This window comes from Chiloscyllium plagiosum, unplaced genomic scaffold (assembly GCF_037043375.1).
Source record: "Chiloscyllium plagiosum isolate Xiang-an unplaced genomic scaffold, Cpla_swu_hap1 HiC_scaffold_5, whole genome shotgun sequence".
In the NCBI taxonomy this organism is placed as follows: domain Eukaryota; kingdom Metazoa; phylum Chordata; class Chondrichthyes; order Orectolobiformes; family Hemiscylliidae; genus Chiloscyllium; species Chiloscyllium plagiosum.
The window spans coordinates 22,098,684-22,124,526 of record NW_028270143.1 but is presented as its reverse complement, the minus strand read 5'-3'; the positions used below and the strand labels follow the sequence as shown (position 1 = coordinate 22,124,526).

The 25,843-nt window shown below is 42.8% G+C and overlaps 1 protein-coding gene across 1 annotated transcript in view; it reads left to right on the top strand.

The window, feature by feature from the left end:
• Positions 1–25,843, top strand: part of myo10 (myosin X) — a 333,744-nt gene that overhangs the window by 66,935 nt on the left and 240,966 nt on the right. Inside the window, exons 2-4 of the mRNA XM_087987033.1 lie at positions 7,599–7,697; positions 20,958–21,116; positions 23,507–23,694. Of these exons, the coding sequence (XP_087843159.1) occupies positions 7,599–7,697; positions 20,958–21,116; positions 23,507–23,694 (446 nt within the window). The remainder of the gene's footprint in view (positions 1–7,598; positions 7,698–20,957; positions 21,117–23,506; positions 23,695–25,843) is intronic.

Here is a 25,843-nt window from a genome sequence, read left to right as displayed (position 1 = left end):
CTACCCCCCCCTTAATTTAAAGCTATGCCCCCTTGTAATAGCTGACTCCATACGTGGAAAAAGATTCTCACTGTCGACCCTATCTAAACCCCTAATCATCTTGTACACCTCTATCAAGTCACCCCTAAACCTTCTTTTCTCCAATGAAAACAACCCCAAGTGCCTCAGCCTTTCCTCATACGATCTTTCTACCATTCCAGGCAACATCCTGGTAAACCTCCTCTGCACCCGTTCCAGTGCCTCCACATCCTTCCTATAGTATGGCGACCAAAACTGCACACAATACTCCAGATGCGGCCGCACCAGAGTCTTATACAACTGCAACATGACCTCGGTACTCCGGAACTCAATTCCTCTACCAATAAAAGCCAGTACGTCATATGCCGCCTTCACCGCACTATTTACCTGGGTGGCAACTTTCAAAGATCTGTGTACATGGACATCAAGATCCCTCTGCTCATCCACACTACCAAGTATCCGACCATTAGCCCAGTACCCCATCTTTTTGTTACTCTTACCAAAGTGAATCACCTCACACTTGGCTACATTGAATTCCATTTGCCACCTTTCTGCCCAGTTCTGCAGCTTATCTATATTCCGCTGTAACCTGCCACATCCTTCCTCACTGTCTACAACTCCTCCAACTTTCGTATCATCCGCAAACTTGCTCACCCAACCTTCTAACCCCTCTCCCAGGTCATTTATAAAAATGACAAACAGCAATGGTCCCAAAACAGATCCTTGCGGAACACCGCTAGTGACGGCACTCCAAGATGAACCTTTGCCATCAACTACTACCCTCTGTCTTCTTCCAGCCAGCCAACTCCTAATCCAAACCTCCAACTCACCCTCAATGCCATACCTCCGTATTTTTTGCAGTAGTCTACCATGGGGAACCTTATCAAACGCCTTACTAAAATCCATATATACCACATCAACCGCTTTCCCCTCGTCCACCTCCTTAGTCACCTTCTCAAAGAATTCAATAAGGTTTGTGAGGCACGACCTTCTGTAATATGGGCATTTTTCAAGATGTCACCATCTATTTCGCTACTTTCTATATGTTCCATGACCTTTTCCACAGTAAACACTGATGCAAAATGTTTAGTATGTCCCCCCATCTCCTGCGACTCCACACACAGGCTGCTTTGCTGATTTTTGAGGGGCCCTATTCTCTCCCTAGTTACCGTTTTATCCTTAATGTATTTGTAAACATCCTTTGGATTCTCCTTAACCCTATTTGCCACAGCTATCTCATGTCCCCTTTTTGCCCTCCTGATTTGCTTCTTAGGAGTATACTCCTACTGCCTTTATACTCTTCTCAGGATTCATTCGATCTCTCTTAAGGCCATAAGACATAGGAGTGAAAGTAACACCTGCACTATGTCTATGTCTCTGACATCTCTTGGAGTAGTGTGACTGTGTCTGCAACTTTTCTCCCTTCCTATAACTGCCATCCATCACATCCTCTTGCTCTTGTAAATTCCTCATTACCTGTCCAACTGATGCATTCAATCGGAGACTCTCGATCAACAGCATTTGTTGCAGATATAATCTTCTTACTTGATAGACTGGTTAGTAAGGTTAGATCACACTGAGTCCACAGAGACCTGGCCAGTGGGATGCAAAATTGGCTTGACGTTCGGAGACAGAGGATGGCAGTAGAGAGTTGGTGTGCAGAATGGAGGCCTGTGACCAGCATTGTGCTTCAAGGATCAGTGTCTGGTCCGCTGTTGTTTGTAATTTTTATACAAATGATTTGGATGAGAATGTAGGAGGCATGGCTAGTAACTTTGCTGATGACACTAAAATTGGTGGCATAGTGCACAGCGTATGGTCCGAGAAATGGCAGATCGACTTGAAGGTAGATAAATGCAAAGTGTTGCATTTTGGTGAGGCAAACCAGGGCACAAATTGCACAGTCAATGGTAGGGCCATTAACAGAGAGACCTTGGGGTGCAGGTGCTTAGTTCCTTGAGAGTGGTGTCACAGTTTGACAGGGTGGTGACGAAGGCAATTGGCATGCCTGCTTTCATCAGTCAGAGCATTGACTGCTGGATTTGGGATTAAAGCTGTACAAGACATTGGTGAGGTCACGTCTGGAGTACGCATACAAGTTTGGTTGCCCTGCTATCGGAAGGATGTTATTAAATTGGAAGGGATGCAAAAAAAGATGTAATTGAGATTGGATGGTTTGAGTTATAAGGAGAGGCTAGATTGGCTGGGACTTTGTTCCCTGGATGTTTATAAGATATTGAGGGGTATAGATAAAGTGAATAGCCAAGATCTCTTCCTCCGGGTAGGGGAGTCCAAAACTAGAGGGTGTAGGTTTAATATGAGAGGCAAAACTTTTCAAACAGGACCCGAGAGGCAACTTTTTTCCTCAAATGGTGTTTGCCTTCCTCAGCAAAGTCTAATGCTTATGAAAAACCCATACTTTGACTTCAATAGCAGCACTTTTCCCTCACAGCCCCTCTGCAAAATGGCCTCTCTTTGCTACACAGCCAGTAGCAAAGAAAAATTTGATTTTAGCTTCCTATATTCTCATCCAAATAGGCGTACATGGAATAGTGTAGGTTAGATGGGCTTCAGATTGGTGTGACAGGTCGGCGCAACATCGAGGGCCGAAGGGCCTGTACTGTGCTGTAATGTTCTATGTTCCCCACAGTTGTTTTTAAGCAGTTGCTGGTACTCTTCCTTTTTTGCTTAGCCTACCAGTAGGGAGCAGTCCTGAAGCTCACCAAAGGCCACACTTTGAATCAGATGATTTCTTCAGACCTTTCTGTAAGCTTAAAGGGTCCAATGTCTTTATGACCTATATGGGAATATTGAGGCTGACAGCAAACTGCGTTGCTTAGAAGGAGCATTGTCCTTTGATAGCTTAGTCAGAACCCTCTATTATTTGATAAATCACTTTTTACGTACAGGTATTATTATGTTGATGTTACTCAGATTGTGTGGGGTGAACCTAACCTGAAATTCATGAGAATAGGTCTTTTAAGTAGATATGTCACTGTTCAATAGACTTGGGTGTTTGCCGGTATATTGCAGATGGCTTTGGTGAGGAATGAATCACAAAAGTATTCAATTTATGAAAATCCTGGTAATGTTGTTACAGAAAAAACATCTAAATCTGGATTAATTGCTTGAAAAATGAAATGTTTTCTGTAACCTATTATACATAGACCTACTTTCTTTGTACAGTGATTTATCTCTTGGCATATTTAGGAGTTCAACCTGTTCACAGGTTGGCAACCTTGTTTAAAATTCAAGTATTTGCTGGCAGAGGCAGTATTTTGTTTTGATGTAATGAGCAGACTTTTGAAGTTATGTGATCTGCAGGTTATCCGATTTACTGATCCTTGCCAGCCTAGTATGTCACAAAAAGAAATGGGTACCAAAGCAGCAAACTGTTTTACTTGGGACTGGATGTACTCAGTCATCATTTTTTCAGTATGTTTCTCTGAAAGTTGACTTGGCAATTTAGAACCAAAAGTTTCCACAGAATACTATACAATAAACATGTTTTATTAATTAGCAGTTAGGAAATTGTTCAAAATATGCAGTTCAAAGGTTGATGTACAAAGATACATTAATAAACCAGATCTTTTGTGTTTGTTGGGTGTTGAAGAGCAATGTTTTACTTTAAAACATCAGTAGTCGCTGACTGGGGACATCAGTGCTGGTTTTCAGTTCAGCAGTTAGATCAAGCTGCTGAAACTGATGAATGGTTTATGAACGCCGCAAAAATAACCTTCAGAACAAGTGCCCTGTTTGCAAAGCTGTGACCCATTGTCGACTAACCTGCATTGATTTTTAATACAGAGCATGGGTGATGCTTTCTAGTGTAGAAGCTTTTCGGCATATGCGTTCAAGGTTACTGTGAGGCATCTGAGGATGAGGATGTATGAGTATGCTTACGGTTTGTAGTTTTCGTGGTAGATACCCTTAACTGTGCACAGGGAAAGCAGTGAGCAGGTTTTGTAGATTGCTGCCAGAGGGGCGGCACAGTGGCTTAGTGGTTAGCACTGCTGCCTATCAGCACCAGGGTCCCAGGTTTAATTTCAGCCTCGGGCGACTGTCTGCGTGGAGTTTGCACGTTCTCTGTGTCTGCGTGGGTTTCCTCCAGGTGCTCCGGTTTCCTCCCACAATCCAAAGGTGTGCAGGTTAGGTGAATTGGCCATGCTAAATTGCCCATAGGTGCATTAGTCAGAGGGAAATGGGTCTGGGTGGGTTACTCTTTGGAGGGTCGGTGTGGACTGGTTGGACCGAAGGGCCTGTTTCCACACTGTAGGGAATCTAATCTATAACCTAAAGGAGTAATAGCAAACAAGCTTGAATTAAGGCATCACTTGCACCAGATTATAAAAGGTTTGTGTAGAGATTTGCTGCTGAGGTGCTGTTTGCCGAGCTGGGAATTTGGTTTGCAGACGTTTTTAGGTGACAGACTCTGTGCTTTAGAGGCACCTGTGAAGCACTGTTGAATTACGTCGGCTGGAATTTATTTGCTTTCATTTCTGTTACTGGCTCCGGCTGTTCATTGCAGTGGTTGGTACATTGATTGAGGTCAACGTGTTTATTGATGGAGTCTGAGGAAGAGTTCCAAGTTTGTCGGAATTCTTCGGCTGTCCTCTGTGGCTTGTCCTATTATTGTCATGTTGTCGCATGTGTGTGTGTGTGTGCGCACAAAGGATGTCCTTGATAGTATTTTGTTCAGTCTCTGTATGAAATCTTTTAAACCATGTTTGTCCTCCACATGATTGGGTCTTTTATGTCTGACGGGCATCTGTGGCTGAAGTTGCAGGGATGTACAAAACAACACAGTGAGGACATGCCGTGACCCAGCATGTGAGCTACTCTCGGCGAAAGTGAGGACTGCAGATGCTGGAGATCAGAGTCAAGAGTGTGGTGCAGGAAAGTCATGTTTTGGGTAAAAACCCTTCTTCAGGATTCCTGATGAAGGGCTTTTGCCCAAAACATTGATTTTCCTGCTCTTTGGATGCTGCCTGACCTGCTGTGCCTTTCGAGAACTAGACACTAACTATTCTACCTTGTATTAAAAGAAAAGTGTTGGACCTGACAGCTCTAATTTAGGGCCACATGTAAACTTGCAGCCACATTCCAATGACAACTCACCAGAACAAAAGTTCCAATACCCATCATGTGCAGGACAAATATGGCATACAAGATTCCACGCAGAGATTGCTCCACAGCCCTGAGGATGTCACCGAGAAAGGGGGCGAAATGTCTGCAAACCAAATTCCCATGTCAGTGAACATACTCACAGCAACGGCAGCACATTATAAAAGCTCAGACACTGTTCTTGATTGCTTTCATACTAATTGGCGATTAGAAATTGTAAAGCAAACCATCACAGTTGGTATTTAGCCAACTTGGAGAGAAACATTTGGAGGTCTGTCCTCCCTTTCACAAGCAAAAGTATGGTCAAGCAAAGTGTTGCTTGGTGAGTCTTGTCCACCTAGTGGCCATGCCTCTGACTCAACAGGTGGTAGATTTAAGCATTTAAAAAAATGTTGACCGCTATTCACTTGAGTGTTGCTTCAAAGTTAGAGATGTTTAAAACAAGGATCCATCTGCTCTCTTGGTTGGAAAGATGGCACTATTTCAAAGAAGACTGAGGTGGAATTACACCTGATGCACTCGCCTAATGTTCAATCAACGTTATAAAATCAGATTTGCTAATTACTATAGTAATTCCTGTTTTTGGGAGTATGTTGTGTACAAATTAGCTGTCACGTTTGTTGCAGTGGCTACCTAATAGACTTGTAACATTTGGATAAGATCCTTGGTCATGGAAAAAATTTTTGCATGTCCAACAGTGACCTAGTAGTGGTCCATTTCATTAACCTTTTTGAGGGCTTCTGTAAATTAAAATGATAGAAAAATAGGAGCAAGAACAGGCCCATGTGGTCCTTGCAGCCTCCTTTACCATTCAGTATGATCATGGCTGATCATCCATCTCAGTACCTGTTCCTGCTTTTCTCCCCATGCATTCTGATCCTTTTATGTCCAGGAAATATATTTAACTCCTTGAAAACATTTCATGTTTTGACCTCCGCCACTAACTGTGATAGAGAATTCCACAGGCTATGGATAAAACAATTGCTTCTTAATTTTAGGTTTTAGGCTTCTCCTGTCTTGTTAGACAGTGACCTCTCGTTATGGATTCTCCGATCATTGGGAACTTTCATTGTGCTTGCCCTGTCTAGTCATGGAGTCATAGTCTTACAGCATGGAGACAGGCCACGTGGCCCTAGCTGGCCTAGGCTGACCAAACTATCAATTCACACTGACCCCATTACCCTATCCATGTATTTATCCAAATGCCTTTTAATTGTTGTTAATGTACCCACCTCAACCACTTCTGCTGGCAGCTCATTCCATATGCGTACCACCCTCTGAAAAAAGGTTGCCTCTCTGGTCCCCTTTTCTTCTTTTGTCCCCGAACCTTGAAATTATGCCTTCTCGTTCTTGATTCCCAACCCTCGGAAAAAGACAGAATGCATTCACTCTATCCATGCCTCTCATGATCTTTCACACTTCTGTACAATGCCCCCTCAGTCTCCTACACTGTAAAGAGAAATGTCCTAGCTTGTTCAACCTCTGTCTATAATTCAGTCCCTTGAGTCCTGGCAGCATCTTTGTAAATGTTTTGTGCACTCTTTTTATAGCTTAGTAACATCCTTCCTAAAGCAAGGTGACCAAAATTGAACATAATACTCCAAATGTGGCCTCACCAACATCCTGTACACCTGCAACTTAACTTCCCAAGTTATACTCCCCAACCTGTCAGAGTTTTATAGGTGTCCCTTTCTTTCTAGGAACTGGAGGGTTCCTACTTTCTAGGAACTGGAGGGTTCCTACTTGCGGAACGTTTCAGGGAACACCTCTGGGAAACCCGCACCAAACAACCCAACTGTCCCGTGGCTGAACACTTTAACTCCCCCTCCCACTCCGCCAAGGTCCTTGGCCTCCTCCATCGCCAGACCCTGACCACACGACGCCTGGAGGAAGAGCCCCTCATCTTCAACCACACGGGATGAATGTAGATTTCTCCAGCTTCCTCATTTCCCCTCCCCCCACCTTATCTTAGTCCCAACCCCCGGATTCAGCATCGCCCTCTTGACCTGCAATCTTCTTCCCGACCTCTCCGGCCTATCATCCTCACCTCCTTCCACCTATCGTATTCCCAGCGCCTCTCCCCCAAATCCCCTCCCCCCTACATTTTATCTCAGCCTGCCTGGCACACCAGCCTCATTCCTGAAGAAGGGCTTATGCCCGAAACATCGATTTTCCCTGCTCTTCGGATGCTGCCTGGCCTGCTGTGTTTTTCCAGCGTCACATTTTTCAACTCTGCTCTCCAGCATCTGCAGTCCTCACTTTTTCGCCTCATGCAAGCTACATGTGTGACCTACCACAACAAACACTTAACCCTCTGACAAGAGAATGGGATATTTTACACCATGTCATTCGAACTATTGGGGCATAAGCACAAAACATCCTGACAGTTTATTTATCCAAAACAAATGTAAGTTTACTTGTCCTTAAATTTCCTTTCTTTTCCTGTGTCTCTGCAGGGAACATGGGTCTGGTTAAGAGCAGATGAGCAGCACCTCCCAAGTATGGTTTCAAGCTGTGGTGGTGGAGTAATCAGTTTCATTACAAGCTGTGGTCAGGTGAGTGAAATTGGGCATAGGGTTGACCTGACTAAGTAAATTGGAAACCTTTTGGCATTTACTGTTCGCATTTCCATTGCCGCTCATACCTCTGAATTGGAATTCAAACCGAGACGAGGCACGCAGAATACTTGAATTGTCTCGGCTGAGACACAAATTTTTAAACAATGAGACGTAAAGGGACAGTAGGAGATGAGAGGTTCAGCAAAAGGGAAGCCTGTGGTTTATATGAATGTCTCACAGGAGTGTTTTCTTTTCGACTGGTCTGCAGAGAAATCTTTAAAGTGTATGAAAAAAACTTACCTCCTCTTCAGGCAATGATTCCATATGACAGTGAATTTCGCTGGGATTGAATGTCATGACTGTGATGAGGATCCAAATTATATAATTAAACTAAACTTGTAAATGTTAGTGAGATACTGCATTAGGTAGTCCCAGTCACCCAGTTAAAATTGGGGCAGGTAGAAACCTGTTCAAAATGAAGTTGGAAATGCCCATCTTCCCATAGGTAAGCAGTGTTAAAGCTGAACCTACGTTTCTACAATGCTCCTCTTCTCATTCCTTTTTGGTTAAGCTGTATACATTTTTTTTGATAACTTCAGTTGAATATCTTTTACATGCATTTGAACAAATCTAAGGCTGAACAGGCATATTTATAATAGAATCTGAAAGAACCATGTGACACTTCTGGACATGTTGGAGAATAAAAGCTGTTGAGGTCACCAGATGAGGTCTGATCTAGTACCACATAGATTCATTTGAATAGACAAATGCAAATACTGAAGATGCGGAAAAATTGCGGATTTAGGCAGGAAGTGATTGCACAAGATGAGAAAACATTGTGGATGTAAGTATGTTCAGTAGAGCAGGAACTGGGTGAAACAATATATCAGCCAGGTCTTGTGGATGGATTTTAGCAAAGAGTTAGAAACAGATGTTAGGGGTTGGAGAACCGTGAGTTTCCAAAGTTGTGGAGATTGAAGGGAGGATGTGTCAAATTTTGCAATGAATGACAATGCTAAGTATAGTGGTCTGATATTCAATTATAGGGTCATGATACAAGAAGAGGGAGGAGAAGTGTTGGAAAAAGTAGGATGGAAGGTCTTTTTGACTTTCTAACTCTTCAGAGATGCTGACTGATCAATTGAGTATCTCCAGAAATTTTATTTCAGTCTCATTTGGCAGGGATTTCCTGCTTGGAAATAGCTACCAAGACTCCTCATGTCACTGGTAAGGTATTTCTGATCATTTTGTGTTGGTTTTGTTCAACTGAGTTTAAATACTGTAAGACCTGTTCAGCTGATTGGCTGAAAAACATCTTAAGCATTCCTGGTAGGATAGCAATTATAACGTAATAGTAGAATTTCAAAGTCAGTTTGAGAGAGGGCAACTCTGGACTCAAACAGGTGTCCTCAACTAGTAAACAAGAGTTAGTACAGAGGTATGAGGAAAGGTGTCAAAGGTAGACTGAAGGGCAAGTCAGTGGATTAGCAGAACATGGAGCAGGTGTACGCAGTTCAGCCCCTTGAACGTGGTTTGCCATTTAATAAAATGATAGCTGATTTCATCTTGAACTCAACACCATTTTCCTAATCATTCTCCATAATACATCTATCTCCTGTCCTCGAGTTTACTTCATGCCCTGGCTTCACTGAAGTAGTGAATTCCATAGACTCCACAACCCTTTTGAGAGACATAATTCCTCCTCGTCTCCTATTGAAATTTGTTACCCCTATTCTGAAACTATGACCCCTCATTCTAGACTGCCTCGAGGCTGCAGCTGCATAGGCAGATGTTTTATTCTGGTTAAAAAGAAGGAACTGATTAGTGGGATTAACAATCTGTGGTTAGCAAAACTGGTCAGCAGAGTTTTAGTAAGCAGCAGTGGATGACCTAAATTGGTTTTCTCCCTCTGTATTCATGTTTAATGAAAGTCATAGTCATAGTGTTGTATAGTACTGAAACAGAACCTTCTGTCCATGTCGACCAGGTAGCCTAAATTAATTTAGTCTGATTTGCCAGTCTATAAAATCAAACAGCATGAGTTTCAATGCATTTATAAAATGCGAATGGCTAAAATTAAGTGTGGGACATTTGGAAGATGCAACTGGGGAATCAGTAATGTGGACCAGAAACAGCAGATAATTTAGAACAATACTTTGCATTGGGCCTGGTGTGAAATACACAATAAACATTCCAAAGATAACAGATAAGCAAGGTGCTACTGGGTGTTAAGATCTTGTAACTGTCTCTACCTAATAAGGGGTTAAGAATTGACACACTAAGGAGACTTGAGGCATACATGTCACCAGTGAGTGGTCTGTGCGCAAGGGTGATTTGTATTTTTGATTCCCCCTAGAAATGTGAGTATGGTTGGCTCTGCCAGCCATTATTACCTATCCCTTTGTTGCCTTTGAGAAGTTGATGGGGTGCTGACCTCTTGGACAGGTGCTGTAATTAGACTCACAGTTGTGTTAAGAAGGGAATTCCAGGATTTGGACCAAATAACTATGCATTGGTAATTCACCAAGCATGCTGTATGCTTTCTTCACCATCATTTGTGTTGCTACTTTCAGGGAACTGTAGACCTGTATGCCTAGATCTGTTGGTATGTTGATGAGACTAAGAGTTCTACCATTTACTGTACACTTCCCTCCTACATTTGTTTTTTCAAATGCATCACCTCACACATTAAATTCATCTGCCATTTCTCTGCTCAAGTCTCCAGCCTGTTGTACTGTCTCCTCTGGTAATCCTATCCACAGCTCCCCCATTCTTTGTGTCATCAGCCAACTTATTAATCAGGACACCTCCATTCTCATCCAAATCATTTATGTACAAAACAAACAAGAGGGTCCCAGCACTGATCCCTGTGGAACACCACTGGAACTGCTGTAATATACACAGGAGCTGCTATGCTGTGTAATACACACAGGGTCTGATGTTCTCTATAATGTACAAAGCGACTGCTCTTCTGAGTTATGTACTCAGAGACTGCTTTTCAGTATAATATAATCAGAGAAACACCATTCCACTGCTACTGTGTTTTCTATGACTACGCCAGTTGTCTATCCATGTTACCAACTCATTATGGATCCCATGTGACTTCACCTTCGCCATGAGGAACCTTGGCAAAGGTCCTTGAGCAGTCTATCCAAACAACATCAACCACCCTGCCCATATCAGTCATCATCCTCAAATAAACTCCAATCAAGGTTGTAAGACATGACCTTCCCCATGCAGTCATGTCACCTATCATTAATATGTCTTACTGTTTGGTGGCTTCACCAGGTTAACACCTATTTTCAGGTGTGCTTGGTGCTACTCTCGGTGTGCCGTCCTGCACTCTCCATTGAACTAGGATTGGTCCCCTGGCTTGATGGTAATGATTGATTAGATTAGAGATTAGATTAGATTACTTAGTGTGCACACAGGCCCTTCGGCCCAACAAGTCCACACCGACCCGCCGAAGCGTACCCTGTCACCTAACACTGCGGGCAATTTAGCATGGCCGATTCACCTAACCTGCACATTTTTGGATTGTGGGAGGAAACCGGAGCACCCGGAGGAAACCCACGCAGACACGGGGAGAATGTGCAAACGCCACACAGTCGCCTGAGGCGGGAATTGAACCCGGGTCTCTGGCGCTGTGAGGCAGCAGTGCTTACCACCGCGCCCACAATTGAGTGGCGTATATATCGGGCCATGAGGTTACAGATTATGCTGGATACAATTCTGCCACTGTTAATGTTCCACAGCATCCCATGGGTGCTCAGTCTTGAGTTAGATTCAGGACTACAGCACAGAAACAAAGCCTACAGTCCAGCCAGTCCATGCTGACCATAATCCCAAATAAAACTCATCCTACCTGCTTGTGCTCAGCCTATATCCCTCTAAACATTTGTTATTCATGTGCTAGTTTTTAGACCTGTTTGAAATCTATTGCATTTAGCATGTTAGTGCCACACAACATGATAGGTGTTATTCTCAACGTGTAGGTGGGACTGTGCAGTGGTCACTTTTAACAATATGGCCTTGGACAGATGCATCTGCAGCTGGCAGATTGGTAAGGTTGAGGTCAAGTATATTTTTCTCTTGATACCCAGTCTAGCAGCTCTATCCTTCAGGACTCGTGGTCAACGTTGAAATCCCCCTCTGAGAACATTTTGTGCCCTTGCCATCCTCAATGCTCCTTCCAAGTTTTTGCTCATCAGCTGAGGGAGGATGGTATGTGGTAATCAGCAGGAAGCTTCCTTGCCCATGTTTAACCCAAAACCATGAGACTTCGAATTGATGTTGAAGACTCCCAGGGCAACTCTTTCCCAACTGTATACCACTGTTCCAACACCTCTGCTGGGTCTGTCCTGGTGAAGCCACCCAACAGCATAAGCAAGAGTTTGACAGAGCTCTGCGATCCCACAACCAACTGATCTGATCTAAGCTCTGTAGTGCTGTCATATCCAGTTGTCAGGGATGGTGATAGTGTCCGGGACGTTGCCTGTAAGGTATGATTCCATGAATATGACTGTTGGTTCCTGAAGAAGGGCATGTGCCCGAAACGTCGAATCTTCTGTTCCCTAGATGCTGCCTGACCTGCTGTGCTGTTCCAGCAATAAAGTTTCAGCTATGACTGTTGGTTGTCTAGTCTGTGACACAGCTCTCCCAATTTTTGCATTAGCCACCAGATGTTAGTAAGGAGTTTGCAGGGTTGATGGGGCTGTTTCTGCCATGATGTTTTCCTGTGCCAAGGTTGATGCCAGTTGATCCATCTGAGTTAATTTCTGTGAGACTTCATAGCAATTGGTATAACTGAATGGCTTGCTCAGGGCATTTGCTGGAAATTGAGAGTCAAATACATTGCAGTTGATCTGGCATCACATGGAGGCCAAATCAGGGGAGGATGACCGATTTCCTTCCCTGAAGGACATGAGTAAACCAAATGGGCTTTTCTGGCAATCGATAATGGATTCATGGTCACCTTCGATTCTTAATTGCAATGTTTTTTAAAAAATTCAAACTCCACCATCTACCGTGGTGGAGTTCGAACCTAGGTCATCAGAACATTAGCTGAGTTTCTGGATTATTGTGGTAGTAATAAGTCCATGCTCCCATTATCCTCAACTCTGAAACTGAAGATTTATTTCATCAGTCATCCAGCCTGAAGTATAAGTATAAGTCTCTGTCTCTCTCTGTTCTGTCTGTCTCTCTCTGTTCTGTCTGTCTCTCTCTGTTCTGTCTGTCTCTCTCTGTTCTGTCTGTCTCTCTCTGTTCTGTCTGTCTCTCTCTGTTCTGTCTGTCTCTCTCTGTTCTGTCTCTCTCTCTCTGTTCTGTCTCTCTCTCTCTGTTCTGTCTCTCTCTCTCTGTTCTGTCTCTCTCTCTCTGTTCTGTCTCTCTCTCTCTGTTCTGTCTCTCTCTCTCTGTTCTGTCTCTCTCTCTCTGTTCTGTCTCTCTCTCTCTGTTCTGTCTCTCTCTCTCTGTTCTGTCTCTCTCTCTCTGTTCTGTCTCTCTCTCTCTGTTCTGTCTCTCTCTCTCTGTTCTGTCTCTCTCTCTCTGTTCTGTCTCTCTCTCTCTGTTCTGTCTCTCTCTCTCTGTTCTGTCTCTCTCTCTCTGTTCTGTCTCTCTCTCTCTGTTCTGTCTCTCTCTCTCTGTTCTGTCTCTCTCTCTCTCTCTGTCTGTCTCTCTCTCTCTCTCTCTCTGTCTGTCTCTCTCTCTCTCTCTCTCTCTGTCTGTCTCTCTCTCTCTCTCTCTGTCTGTCTCTCTCTCTCTGTCTGTGTCTCTCTGTCTGTCTCTCTGTCTGTCTCTCAGACACTCTCAACCCCCCACCCCAGATGCATGCGCACACGCGCACACACACACACACACACACGTTTGTGGGGTGAATTTGTACTTGTAGAGTTATATTGTACTTTGCTCAAAAACTGCATGAATCCATGTAAGACTCTGTTAACTCATTTTTTTAGATTAGGATCGGTCTCAACATTATGGCACAGACAACAGAACACAGGGGGCTAACACCTACAACATCTTATCTGGCTGACACCAATTGTTACAGTTAACCTGAGAATGTAACTTTTAAAAAAGGTTTTGTGATTTACATATGAAAGAAGTGAAACTATCATGGTTATTCTAACAGATGTGACTTAACAAACCATCAAGGTATTTTTCAATGTATAATTTTAGTTACATCACATTGTAAACATTTGCTATAAATTCTGTGTCTTAGAATCTTATTCTCCATAACCACCTGATGAAGGAGCAGCACTCCGAAAGCTAGTGCTTTCAATTAAACCTGTGGGACTATAACCTGGTGTTGTGTGATTTTTAACTTTGTACACCCCAGTCCAACACCGGCGTCTCCAAATCATAACATTTACGGAGGAAACACCACAGAAGCGCTTCACAGGAGGCTCCCAAGCACTGAGGATGTCACCTAGACAGGGGACGAAACGTTTGCAACAAAAATTTCCAGCTCGGTGAACAGAACCACAACAACGAGCACCCGAGCTACAAATCTTCTCCCAAACTTTGAATAACATTTACAGCTGTATACAGAGAAACAGCAATATACAAGGGAGAGTGACAAAGTCAGACCCCAAACCCTACTGTTCAACCAGTTTTTAGGGAAATGAGGACAAACCTCAAATCCCAGTTTCAGTCATCACAAAACAGTAACAATGGCAAATACATATAAGACAGTCCAATTACATTAAGAAAGTGCATAAAATACAGACCCCCAGCAACCCAGCCATCCCTCCCACCTTCCGGCCACTCGAAGGCAGCCCGCCCCTATGCTAGTCAGTGGCTTTATTTGTTTTGTTTTGAGTGTCAGACAAGTAATCTGTTTAAACAGATTATGGAAAGATGTAGGTGGTGGTGATAGGAGCTTTTAATTTTCTCAACATTGAATGGGATTCACTTGGTATTAGAGGTTTAGATGGAGCAGAATGTGTACGGAGCATCCAGGAGGGTTTTCTAAATAGTCCAACTTAGGAAGGGGCCATACTGGACCAGGTGTTGAGGAATGAGCCCGGTCAGGTGGTTGAAGTTTCAGTAGGGGATGACTTTGGAAATAGTGATCACAATTCCCTACGTTTTAGAATAGGAATGAAAGAGGAGAGTGATCCTGAAGAGAGACTGCTAAATTGGGGGAAGGCCAATTACGGCAAAATTTGGCAGGAGCTGGGGAATGTGGATTGGGAGCAGCTGTTTGAAGGTAAATCCACATTTGATATGTGGGAAGCTTTTAAAGAAAGGTATATTAGAGTGTAGGATAGGCATGTCCCTGTGAAAATGAGGGATAGAAATAGCAAGATCAGGGAACTATGGATGACAGGTGAAATCATGAGACTAACTAAGAGGAAGAAAGAAGCATACATAAGGTCTAGGTGACTGAAAACAGACAAAGCTTTGGAAAAATATCGAGAAAGTAATACCAATCTGAAATGAACAATTAAGAGGCTAAAAGGGGTCATGAAATCTCTTTAGCAAACAGGGTTAAGGAAAATCCCAAATCTTTTTATTCATATACAAGGAGCAAGAGGGTAACTAGAGAAAGGGTTGGCCCACTCAAGGACAAAGGAGGAAAGTTATGTGTGGAGTCAGAACAGTTGAGATTCTTAATAAGGACTTTGCATCGTGTATTCACCGAGGAGAGGGACATGATTGATGTTGAGGTTAGGGATATGTGTTTGATTACTCTAGGTCAAGACAGCATAAGGAGGGAGGAAGTGTTGGGTATTCTAAAAGACATTAATGTGGACAAGTCCCCAGATCTGGATGGGATCTATCCCAGAGGGAAGAGAGAGAGGAAATAGCTAGGGCCTTAACAGCTATCTTTTGCAGCATCCTTGAACAAGGATGAGGTCCTGGGAGGACTGGAGAATTGTGAATGTTGGCCCCTTGTTGAAGAAGGGTAGCAGGGATAATCCAGGTAATTATAGATCGGTGAGCCTGATGTCAGTTGGCTCATATATTGTCATTTAGATTAGATTAGATTAGATTAGATTACCTACAGTGTGGAAACAGGCCCTTCGGCCCAACAAGTCCACACCGACCCACCGAAGAGCAACCCATCTAGCCCCATTCCCCTACACCTAACACTATGGGCAACTTAGCATGGCCAATTCACCCAACCTGCACATTTTTGGACTGTGGGAGGAAACCGGAGCACCCGGAGGAAACCCACGCAGACACGGGGAGAATGTGCAAACTCCACACAGACAGTTGCCTGAGGTGGGAATTGAACCCGGGTCTCTGGCACTGTGAGGCAGCAGTGCTAACCACTGTGCCACATGGACTTCAGTAAGGCATTTGATCAGTTTCCCCATAGGCTGATGGAGAAAGTGAAGTCGCATGGGGTTCAGGGTGTTCCAACAGGATAAATAGAGAACTGGCTGGGCAGCAGGAGACCAATTAGTTGCGGAAGGGAGTTTCTTAAAATGGAGAACTGACCAGTGGTGTTCCACAGAGATCCATGTTAGGATCACTATTGTTAGTAATATATGCAAGTGATCTGGAGGAAGATACAGGTGGTCTGATTCGCAAGTTTGCAGATGACACTAAGATTTGTGGAGCAGCAAATGGTGAAGGGGCCTATCAGAGAATGCAGAATATAAATAGATTGGAGTGTTGGGCGGAGAAATGGCAGATGGAGTTCAATCCGGGTAAATGCGAGTTGATGCATTTTGGAAGGTCCAATTCTCGAGTGAATTATAAGTTAAATGGAAAATCCCTGGGGAAAATTGATGTACAGAGAGATCTGGGTGTTCAGGCCTATTGTACTGTGAAGGTGGCAACGCAGGTCAATAGAGTGGTCAGAAGGCAGATGCTATGCTTTCTTTCGTTGAATGGGATATTGAGTGTAAGAGTTGGCAGGTCATCTTACAGTTGATTTGGCCAGATTTGGGATATTGCGTACAGTTCTGGTTGCCACATTGCTAAAAGGATGTGAATGTTTTTGGAGAGGGTGCAGAGGAGGTTCACTAAGATGTTGTCTGGTATGGAGTGTGCTAGCTATGAAGAGAGGTTGAGTAGGTTAGGATTATTTTCTTTAAATAGACAGAGGTTGACGAGGGACCTAATTGAGGTCTACAAAATCATGGGAGGTATAGACAGGGTGGATAGCAAGAAGCTTTTTCCCAGAGTGGGGGACTCAATTACTAGGGGTCACAAATTTAAGGAGAGAGGGGAAAAGTTTAAGGGAGCTATGGGTGGAAAGTTCTTTACACAGAGGATGGTGGGTGCCTGGAACGTTTTGCCAGCGGAGGCAGGCACAATAGCGTCATTTAAGATCTATCTAGATAGATACATGAATGGGCAGGGACAGAGGGATGCAGACCCTTAGAAAATAGGTGACAGGTTTAGGCAGAGGATCTGTATCGGCACAAGCTTGGAAGGCCAGAGGGCCTGTTGTTGTGCTGTAATTTATTTGTTGTTTGTTCTTACAAACAGTCACAGAGTTCAGGATTTGTGGGTGACCACGGACATTAGATTAGTATTCTTTTTCTATTACCCAAGATTATCTCAAATTCCAAACACCTGGTTCAATATGTTAATAAGCAGCACTTAATTTAAAATAATTATGTTGAGAAATGTTTAGTGGATCTATACAGACCTGGACATTTTAGCTTATTTCAAGTTAACTAAGACTTAACTCTGAATAAACACGTGTAGAAAGCTGTGGGTTTGATTCCAGTCTTGGGTGATTGTCTGTCTGTCTGTCTGTCTGTCTGTCTCTGTCTATACAGAATTTGAACCTTCTCCCCACGTCTGCACTGATTTTTACTGGGTTCTCCGGTTTCCTCCCACAGTCCAAAGATGGTGCAGGTTAGGTATGTTGGCCATGCTAAATTGCCCGATAGTGTCCAGAGATGTGCATGCTAGGTACATTAGCCATTGTAAATGCAAAGTTAAAAATCGCACAGCACCAGGTTGTAGTCCAACAGGTTTATTTGGAAGCAATAGCTTTTGGAGCGCTGCTCTGAAATGCAGTGATAGTAAATGCAGAGTTACAGGGACAGCTTACTCGGCTGGGTCCTTTACGGTTAGGAACTCTAAAGACACTCAACGTTTCTCTTCATCACTGGAGATGTGAGCATGACGTCCAAACAACATTGTTATAGACGACGTGGTTATAGGCTCCTCTATTTGAGGCAAACTGCCTGTGAAAGGGAAGCAGTACATAAAGATGTCTTTAGTTTTTCATGGAATGTCAGCATTGCTGCTTTGATATTTATAGCCCCCCTTTAAATTTCCCTGGAGAAGGTGATGGTGAGCTGCCTATTGGGATGGAAAGATATCTACCATGCTTTTACAAAGGGAGCTCCAGAATTTTGACCCAGAAACTGAAGCAACAGTGATTTCGTTCCAAGGAAAGACAATGGTTAACTAGCTGTTGGTTTGTTTCCAAATCTGCTGCCCTGTCTTTCGAGATGGTGGTGTTGAGTTTGGAGTATGTTGTCCAAGGAGCTTGGAGTTATTGCAGTGCACCTTGCAAATGGTATGCACTACTGTCACGTGTAGGTGGTGAAGATGGGTATGAACACATTGCAGTAGTGAGTAATGGCTTAAGAGAATTCTGGGAAGGTTTTTGCTTCCTACTAGCAGCGTATAAAAGGGAGGCAGGTTGTCTGGGGAGCTGTCATTTTGGAGAGGGGCTGTGAGGGCTGAGTGCTGCTCTTGAGGCCTAAGTGTGGGCTTGAGTTCATGGTTGGCCTTTGCTGAGGAAGGTGAGCAGCATTGAGGTACCACAAGACCAGGGAGGTGGTGCAGGTCCTGGAGGGGACAAAGTCACAGCAACACCCTAGATAAGTGGCGCCACGATTTGTGGTGTTGTGCAGCAGTGAGGGTCAAAATGTAAGTGAACAATGGTGACTGGGAACTCTATGATCACACACCCAGGCATTTCTATGACTGCAAGCAAGGCTATCGGATGTTGTGATCTCTGCCTGGTATAAGGCTCCAGGATGTCTCTGAGCAGGCATAGGACATTCTGAAAGGTGAGAGTAAGCGATCTTAGGTGGTTGTCCACATTGGTGCTAATGACATAAGCAGAAAGGCTCTGCAAATGGAATTTACAATGTTGGGAGGTTGAAAAATTAAACCTCTGGGTTGTAAACTAGAGATGACTCCCTGTGCCATGTGCTTGTGGTGCCTGAAATAGGAAGATAATCCAGTTGTCAGCCTGTCGAAAGAGCTTGTGTAGCAGGGAGGGCTTCAGATATCTTGGTCAGTGAGATTTTTTTCCAGGGCAGGTTGGACCTAAACTGGAGGGGCCCCAGTATCCTTGCAGGGATGTTTGCCAATGTCAGGATGGTTAGATTAATGTGGCGGATAGGTTAATAACCTGAGCAGTAGGTCACGTGGAGTGATTTGGACTTTAAAGTGTGTAAGTCTTATGGGAAGAAAAGACAGGGCCAGGTTAATGAACATGACAGGGCTGGTGGTTTGAAGTGTATTTTAATGCACGGTGTATAATAAGTAATGCAGGTAAGCTTAGAGCCTGGATTAACAAATGGAACAATGATGTTGTAGTCATTACAGAAACTTAGTTGAGAGAAGGACTGGACTGTCAACATTCCAGGGTTTAAGACATTTCAGATCTGATCCCAAAGGATGTGAAAGGGGTAGGGAGGTTGCATTGCTCATTAAAGAGAATGTCACATAATATGAGCTATATGGGTGCAGAGCTACAAAATGGTGCTTGATGACACACATGGACATAAACGTGCCACTTCACGATATGTAAAATTCTGACTCCATGACTCTCCATCTAATGTTTAAATTAAACTTGTGTTATGTCAAAAAATTTTCGGGAACCTTCACGGTGGCTGTGTATTCAGGTAGATAAGGGTTTAAGGGAGTGCCTGTTTATTGGCATCTTAGCTGACTAAATAGTTACACCCAATCAAAGGCTAATTTTGTGTTCACTTCTAATCACTACGTAGTGAGACCCACCATCATGCATCAAAGGTAGAGGCAGTGTTTTATTCACTTGTGCCAAATGGAAAAGGTGCATTACATAACGTACAGATTACAGGAATGTAGGATGCAGACATTGTAAAGCTGTTTTCTGAAACCGACACAACAAAGCAAAGTATGTTTTCAAATCGTGGAAGTGCAGAATTCAGATCTTGATGGTTTGGAAATATTCTCTAATCTTCATAATGCTATGCATGTATGGTTGGTAATCAAAACTGGGGAAGGTCGCCAAGGAAAAGGAAAACCGAAACAATTTCTTTAATACCATTAGCAGTTCTCTTCCTCTCTGAAGTTCTTATCAACTGAAGCTGTTTGATTTGATTTTAAATTCCCAAAAACTTCAGAATAGTTTGGAAATATTTTCTCCACACTTTCTGCTCAATTTATCATCGGGGGTTGTGGTTAAAAGGTTACTGTCTCCAAGCCTTTTGGACTTTTATTCACATAACTTGTATAAAACTGTGTATTAACTCATGAAATTCTTGGTGGACTATTATCCGAACAGTTGTAGCAAGATAATCCTTTGTGATGGACTCTGCTATTGTCTCATGTCACAAAGGAGTTTTTAAGACCGAGATCACAGGTTTTTCTGGGGTGGGGGCTCAGGCAGTAACTTAATCTAAAACCCATACTCTATCCCTGAAGAAACTAATGCCCTTCTTGGCATACCAGTGACCAAGTCAATAGCAAGAATTTGAGGCTTGGGAAGAAGGAAATTGCTCATGTATGGAGCCTCAAGACAAGATCCTCACTGATGCCACAGCTCCTGAGAGTGATTAGATTAGATTAGATTCTCTACAATGTGGAAACAGACCCTTCGGCCCAACAAGTCCACACCGGCCCTCCAAAGAGTAACCCACCCAGACCAATTTCCCTCTGACTAACACTGTGGACAATTTAGCATGGCCAATTCACCTCTAATCTGCACATCTTTGGACTGTGGGACACTGGGAGAATGCACAAACTCCACACACACAGTCGCCCAAGGCTGAAATCGAACCCGGGTCCCTGGACTGTGAGACATCAGTGCTAACCACTGAGCCCCTGTGTTTTGCAATTATAAAATCCATGGAATGCCAATGCTTGGAGCAGTGCAGTTTCTGCAAGCACTTTGGAGTAAAACACATTGCATGTGAGATTATCATTCTGAAATGAAAATGAAAGAAATGTTAATTATAGTTGCCCTATTCATTGTTGACACTCAAATGCAACTGTAACATCCAACATGTTCATATTTGATTGGTTTACATATTAATTTTTGTTTTTGTTTGTTTTAAACAGGTGTTAACTTATAAATTAAATACCTTAACCAGGGACAAAGTGGTGACCATGCATCCAACTAGTATTGAAGGTGTTGAGGATATGGCAACCTTGGCACAGCTGCATGAAGGGTCAATCATGCATAATTTACACATTCGATATAAAAAGGACCACATATATGTAAGTTTAAATTGACATAGCTGGGGTTGCAAGCCAATGATTGCTGTTGCATAGACATGATGAACGATTTTAATTAATTATTCAAAACGTTTAAAGTGGATGTGGGCATCTGTATGATAAGTTCACGGTAGCCCCATCATGATTGTGTAATGTGTAAATTGGACAGGACGGGTAATCTTGACAGCACTTGCAAATGATTGCCCTTAAAGCTAGTGTACCTTTTAACAAGTCATGACTGCTTGCATGTAAGGCAAGTGGCAGGAAATTTGTGTCAAGCAAGCTCCCATGGGAAAGAAACAATATTCTGATTTTAGTGGTATAGATTGTGGATTAGGAGAAACTGAGGACTGCAGATGCTGGAGATCCGAGCTGAAAATGTGTTGCTGGAAAAGCGCAGCAGGTCAGGCAGCATCCAAGTAACAGGAGAATCGACGTTTCGGGCATGAGCCCTTCTTCAGGAATGAGGAGGGTGTGCCAAGCAGGCTAAGATAAAAGGTAGGGAGGAGGGACTTGGGGGAGGGGCATTGGGAAATGCGATAGGTGGAAGGAGGTTAAGATGAGGGTGATAGGCTGGAGTGGGGGTGGGGGCGGAGGTGCTGAGTTCAAGGGTTGGGACTGAGACAAGGTGGGGGGAGGGGAAATGAGGAAACTGGAGAAATCTGAGTTCATCCCTTGTGGATTAGTATTGACCGCAGTGACACTTGACAGTTTGTCAAACTACCAGAGAAAAAGCAAAACAAAGATCTGATATGTGCATCTCAGAGAGCAGATGGCAGCGAGGTTGGTGGGGGGAGGGGGTCAGGATTTAAAATCAGTTGTGAAAGTGTCTCGAATTGCAGAGCGCACCTTCAGTACTGACCTTACTGCTCCTCTGGATAATTTTACTCCAATATCTGTGGAGGACTTAAACCCCGAAATGCCTCTTTACAGATGAGTGTCACCAACTGATCTGACTCTCAAAGGAGCATAATGAAATAATTGTGCACTGTTTGGTAATAGATTTAAGTTTATAAATAGCACAGTATTTTCCTTAAGTGATGTATTTTTGCAATTAAAATTGCAGGATGTAAGACAGTATCTTGTACAATATGGGCTATGGCAGAGTGTGAGGTAGAATCGAGCGAAATGTTTAGCAACACCCATCAAGGTAATTTCATAGCATATCGTATGCTTTTCTCAAGCAGTGTTGTATGTAGTGGTGAATTCCCAATAGGTGTTCATCATGGCTTGTTAAATGCCTTGTTAACAGCACAATCTGCTGCAGGTTGTAGTCTGACTTGTCATACAAGCTAGACCTCAGAATAACTTGATATAGAAACCAGAGTAGGTTCTTGGTGGCTTTAACTCACCAACTCACCAAAAATGTGTTTTGGCACACTGGCCTTCATCAGCCAGGGCATTGAGTATAGAAGTTGGGAAGTTATGTTGTCGTTGTACAGAATGTTGATGAGGCCGCACTTGTGTTCGGTTTTGGTCACTTGGTATGGGAAGCATGTTATCAGACCACAAAGAGTGCAGAAGCAATTTGCAAGGAAGTTGTCAGGACTCCATGCTATAGGGAGAGGGTGGACAAGCTAGGACCTTTTTTTTCTTTGCAGTGTGAGAGACCAAGGGAGGATTTTGTAGATGTGTATAAGGTTGTGAGAAGCATGGATAGGGTGAATGCACTCCGTCTTTTTCCCAGGGTTGGGAAATTGACTCGAGGGCATCAGTTTCGGGTTAGATGTGAAAAAAATAAAAGGCAATCGGAGGGGCAACGTTTTTACTTCGGATAGTACAGACATGGAATGAGCTGCCAGCAGAAGTGGTTGAAGCAGGTAAATTAACATTTAAAAGGCATTTGAACAAATAAATGGAAAGGAAAGGTTTCAAAGGTGCAGGGAAATGAGGTTAGTGTGGATGGAGCTTTTGGTTGGCATGGACCAGTTTGGGCCCAAGGGTACATCTTCCTGCCCTCGGGGCTCTGCCTCTACGGCTCCATTCAGTGGTAGAAGCGAAACAAATATGTGTAGTCCTGAGATTCATCTGAAATCTGCATTGACTGAACTCTGCAAGTAGGTGGAGCTTTCTTAATCTTAAAATTTCTGAATGGTGTTTTTGTAAAGAATGATATTTAACCTTGTAATAAGTTCTCCTCCATAAAGCAACAAATTTCATCATTAATGTTGAGTCTTAAACAAATCCACAATTCACCTAGTCAATTCACTATGTATAATTTTCAGGAAAGTAACTCAAATGTTTTAAGTGAGTAAGTGTGCACCTGTGTTAATTTTAGCGTTTTTATTATGACCCCATCATACTCATCATCAAACAGTGTTTTTCAGTGTGTATTGTTTAGTGTATATGTAATTTATTTCAGCCAGTTGTGTTTTGTTTTCCTATATTTACAGACATACATAGGTTCCATCTTGGTGTCAGTGAATCCCTACAAATCAATTTCTGGACTTTATGATATAACAAGCATGGAGCAATACAGCAGTTATCACTTGGGTGAAAGACCACCTCACATTTTCGCCATTGCGAATGAATGTTATCACTGCCTTTGGAAACGCAACGACAATCAGTGTGTCCTCATAAGGTAAAATGCTGCTATTTCATTGATGAATGCAGTTGCATTTTGAGTTGTTCAAAATTGTTGGAGTTAAATGCATCCCATGTGAGTATATACAAATACTTAACTTCGGTCGTAAGAATTACATCACCTGTTTGTGTGCATTCCAAAGGCACCTCTTTAAATGGTACTATTAAATGAAGTAATGAGTACTGAGTAGAGTTGGATTTCGTAGAATGTTTGAGAAGCATGTTTAAAGCTTGATGTTTAAAGATCTATTTAAAAATACAGGATGACCCCCGTATCCGTGAAATTGTTTTCCTCTGTTTCACTGACTCAGTTTCCTCCAGCGGGAACATATTACAGGAGACGTTCCAGGTCCAGGATGCTATTGTGAAGATATGTTTCCCATTTAAATGAATGGGTTCACTCCTATCGGTAGCTTCCGCAGTAGGTCCGGGGATGTATCCCCTGCAGGTACTGGGCAGGGAATACTGTCCTCAGAATAAGTAATTTTGTGCTACAAAGGAAAACATATAATAAGATGGGTTGATCAAGAATTGAGCACACCGTATATAACATGGGAAAATGTAAAGTAGTTCACCTTGATAAGAAGAATATAGAATGTTTATTAAAAGGTTGTAGAATTCTGAGGCTCAGAAGGATCTAGGTGTTCAGTCTCAGAGTTCGTATACAGGTGCAGCAATTGATTAAGAAGGCTAATGGAATGCTACTCATTATTCAGGGTGGAATTGAACATTATAAATATGTTATGCTTCAGCTGTATGGTGCATTGATGAGATGACATCTCAACTCGCTGTGTGCAGTTTTGGCCCCTCTCTTTTAGAATGTAATTGCTTTGGATGTGGCTCAGATGAGATTTACTAAATTCCAGCATCTGTCATATTTTGCTTTTATTTAATTCAACTGATAAGTGGATTGAGTGGTTGTCTGATGAGAAGATTGGATGGACTGGGCTTATTTTCACTAGACTTCAGAAAAGTGAAGGATGACTTGATGCAATTTGTAAGATCCTGAATGGCCTTGACAAAGGTATATTTGGAAAGGTACCTATAAAGGTATGTTTTATAGGTCAGTCCAGAGCCAGTAGAGACTGCTTTAACATTGGAGATTTCCTTTAAGAACAGATGATGGGATTTTATTTTCTCCTATGAAGGTTGTAACTTAGTGCAGACAGGGTCATTACATATTTTTAAAGTGAAGATGCATTATTTGTAGCAAGGGAAATAACTGGAGCAAGAACAGATGAGAATGTGGAATTCAGACCACAAACCCATCATTCATGAACTCATTGAATGGGGAGCAGGCTTGAAGGTCCGAATGGTCACATCCTGCTCCTGATACAATATATAAGCTTGTATGTTAAGTTCCAATAATATGTGAAGAGAATTATTTTTTCTCCAAATCAGATAAATATGTATTTGGTTAATTTCCAGAGAGGGAGTATCTTCAGGAACGGTTAGGAGGAAGTATTCTAATTTGGGAATTTAACTAACGTTGCTACAACGCAAAAGCAAAGCTTGAGCTATTATTATTGTTAGAGCCTCTATATTCAACTAATTCCTTGAATTGTATCCTTGCCTTGGTATATAATGCATTCTAATGTGTGTATTTCAGTTTCTGCGAGCAGTAAATGTGCAAATGCTGTTTGTGCTTAAATCCAGAAGCAATCCAAAATGATCAGATTGTTGTATGTTACGCATTAATGAAGGAATTTAATTGACTAGCAGATATTGTCTTTAATAATTGCTTGGATATTTGAAAGAAACAGTGTGCGTTTACTGTCACTTAGGAAAGTTTTGGCCTAAATGAGTTATTAAAGAATAAGCTATACAGTGAACATGCAGTAGACTGGCTAACCAGGTTCGATCACATGGAATGCAGGGAGAATTAGCCATTAGATACAAAGTTAGCTTGAAGGTAGGAGACAGAGGGATGCTTTTCGGATTGGAGACCTGTGACCGGCATTGTGTCACAGGGATTGATGTGGGTCCCCTCCGTTTTTGTCATCTTTATAAATGCTTTGGATGTGAGTATAGGAGGTATGGTTAGTATGTTTGCAGATGACAGCAAAATCAGCAGTGTAGTGGACAACCGAGAAAGGTTACCTCAGAGTACGCTGGGGCCTTGATCAGGTGGGCTGATGGTGCTGAAG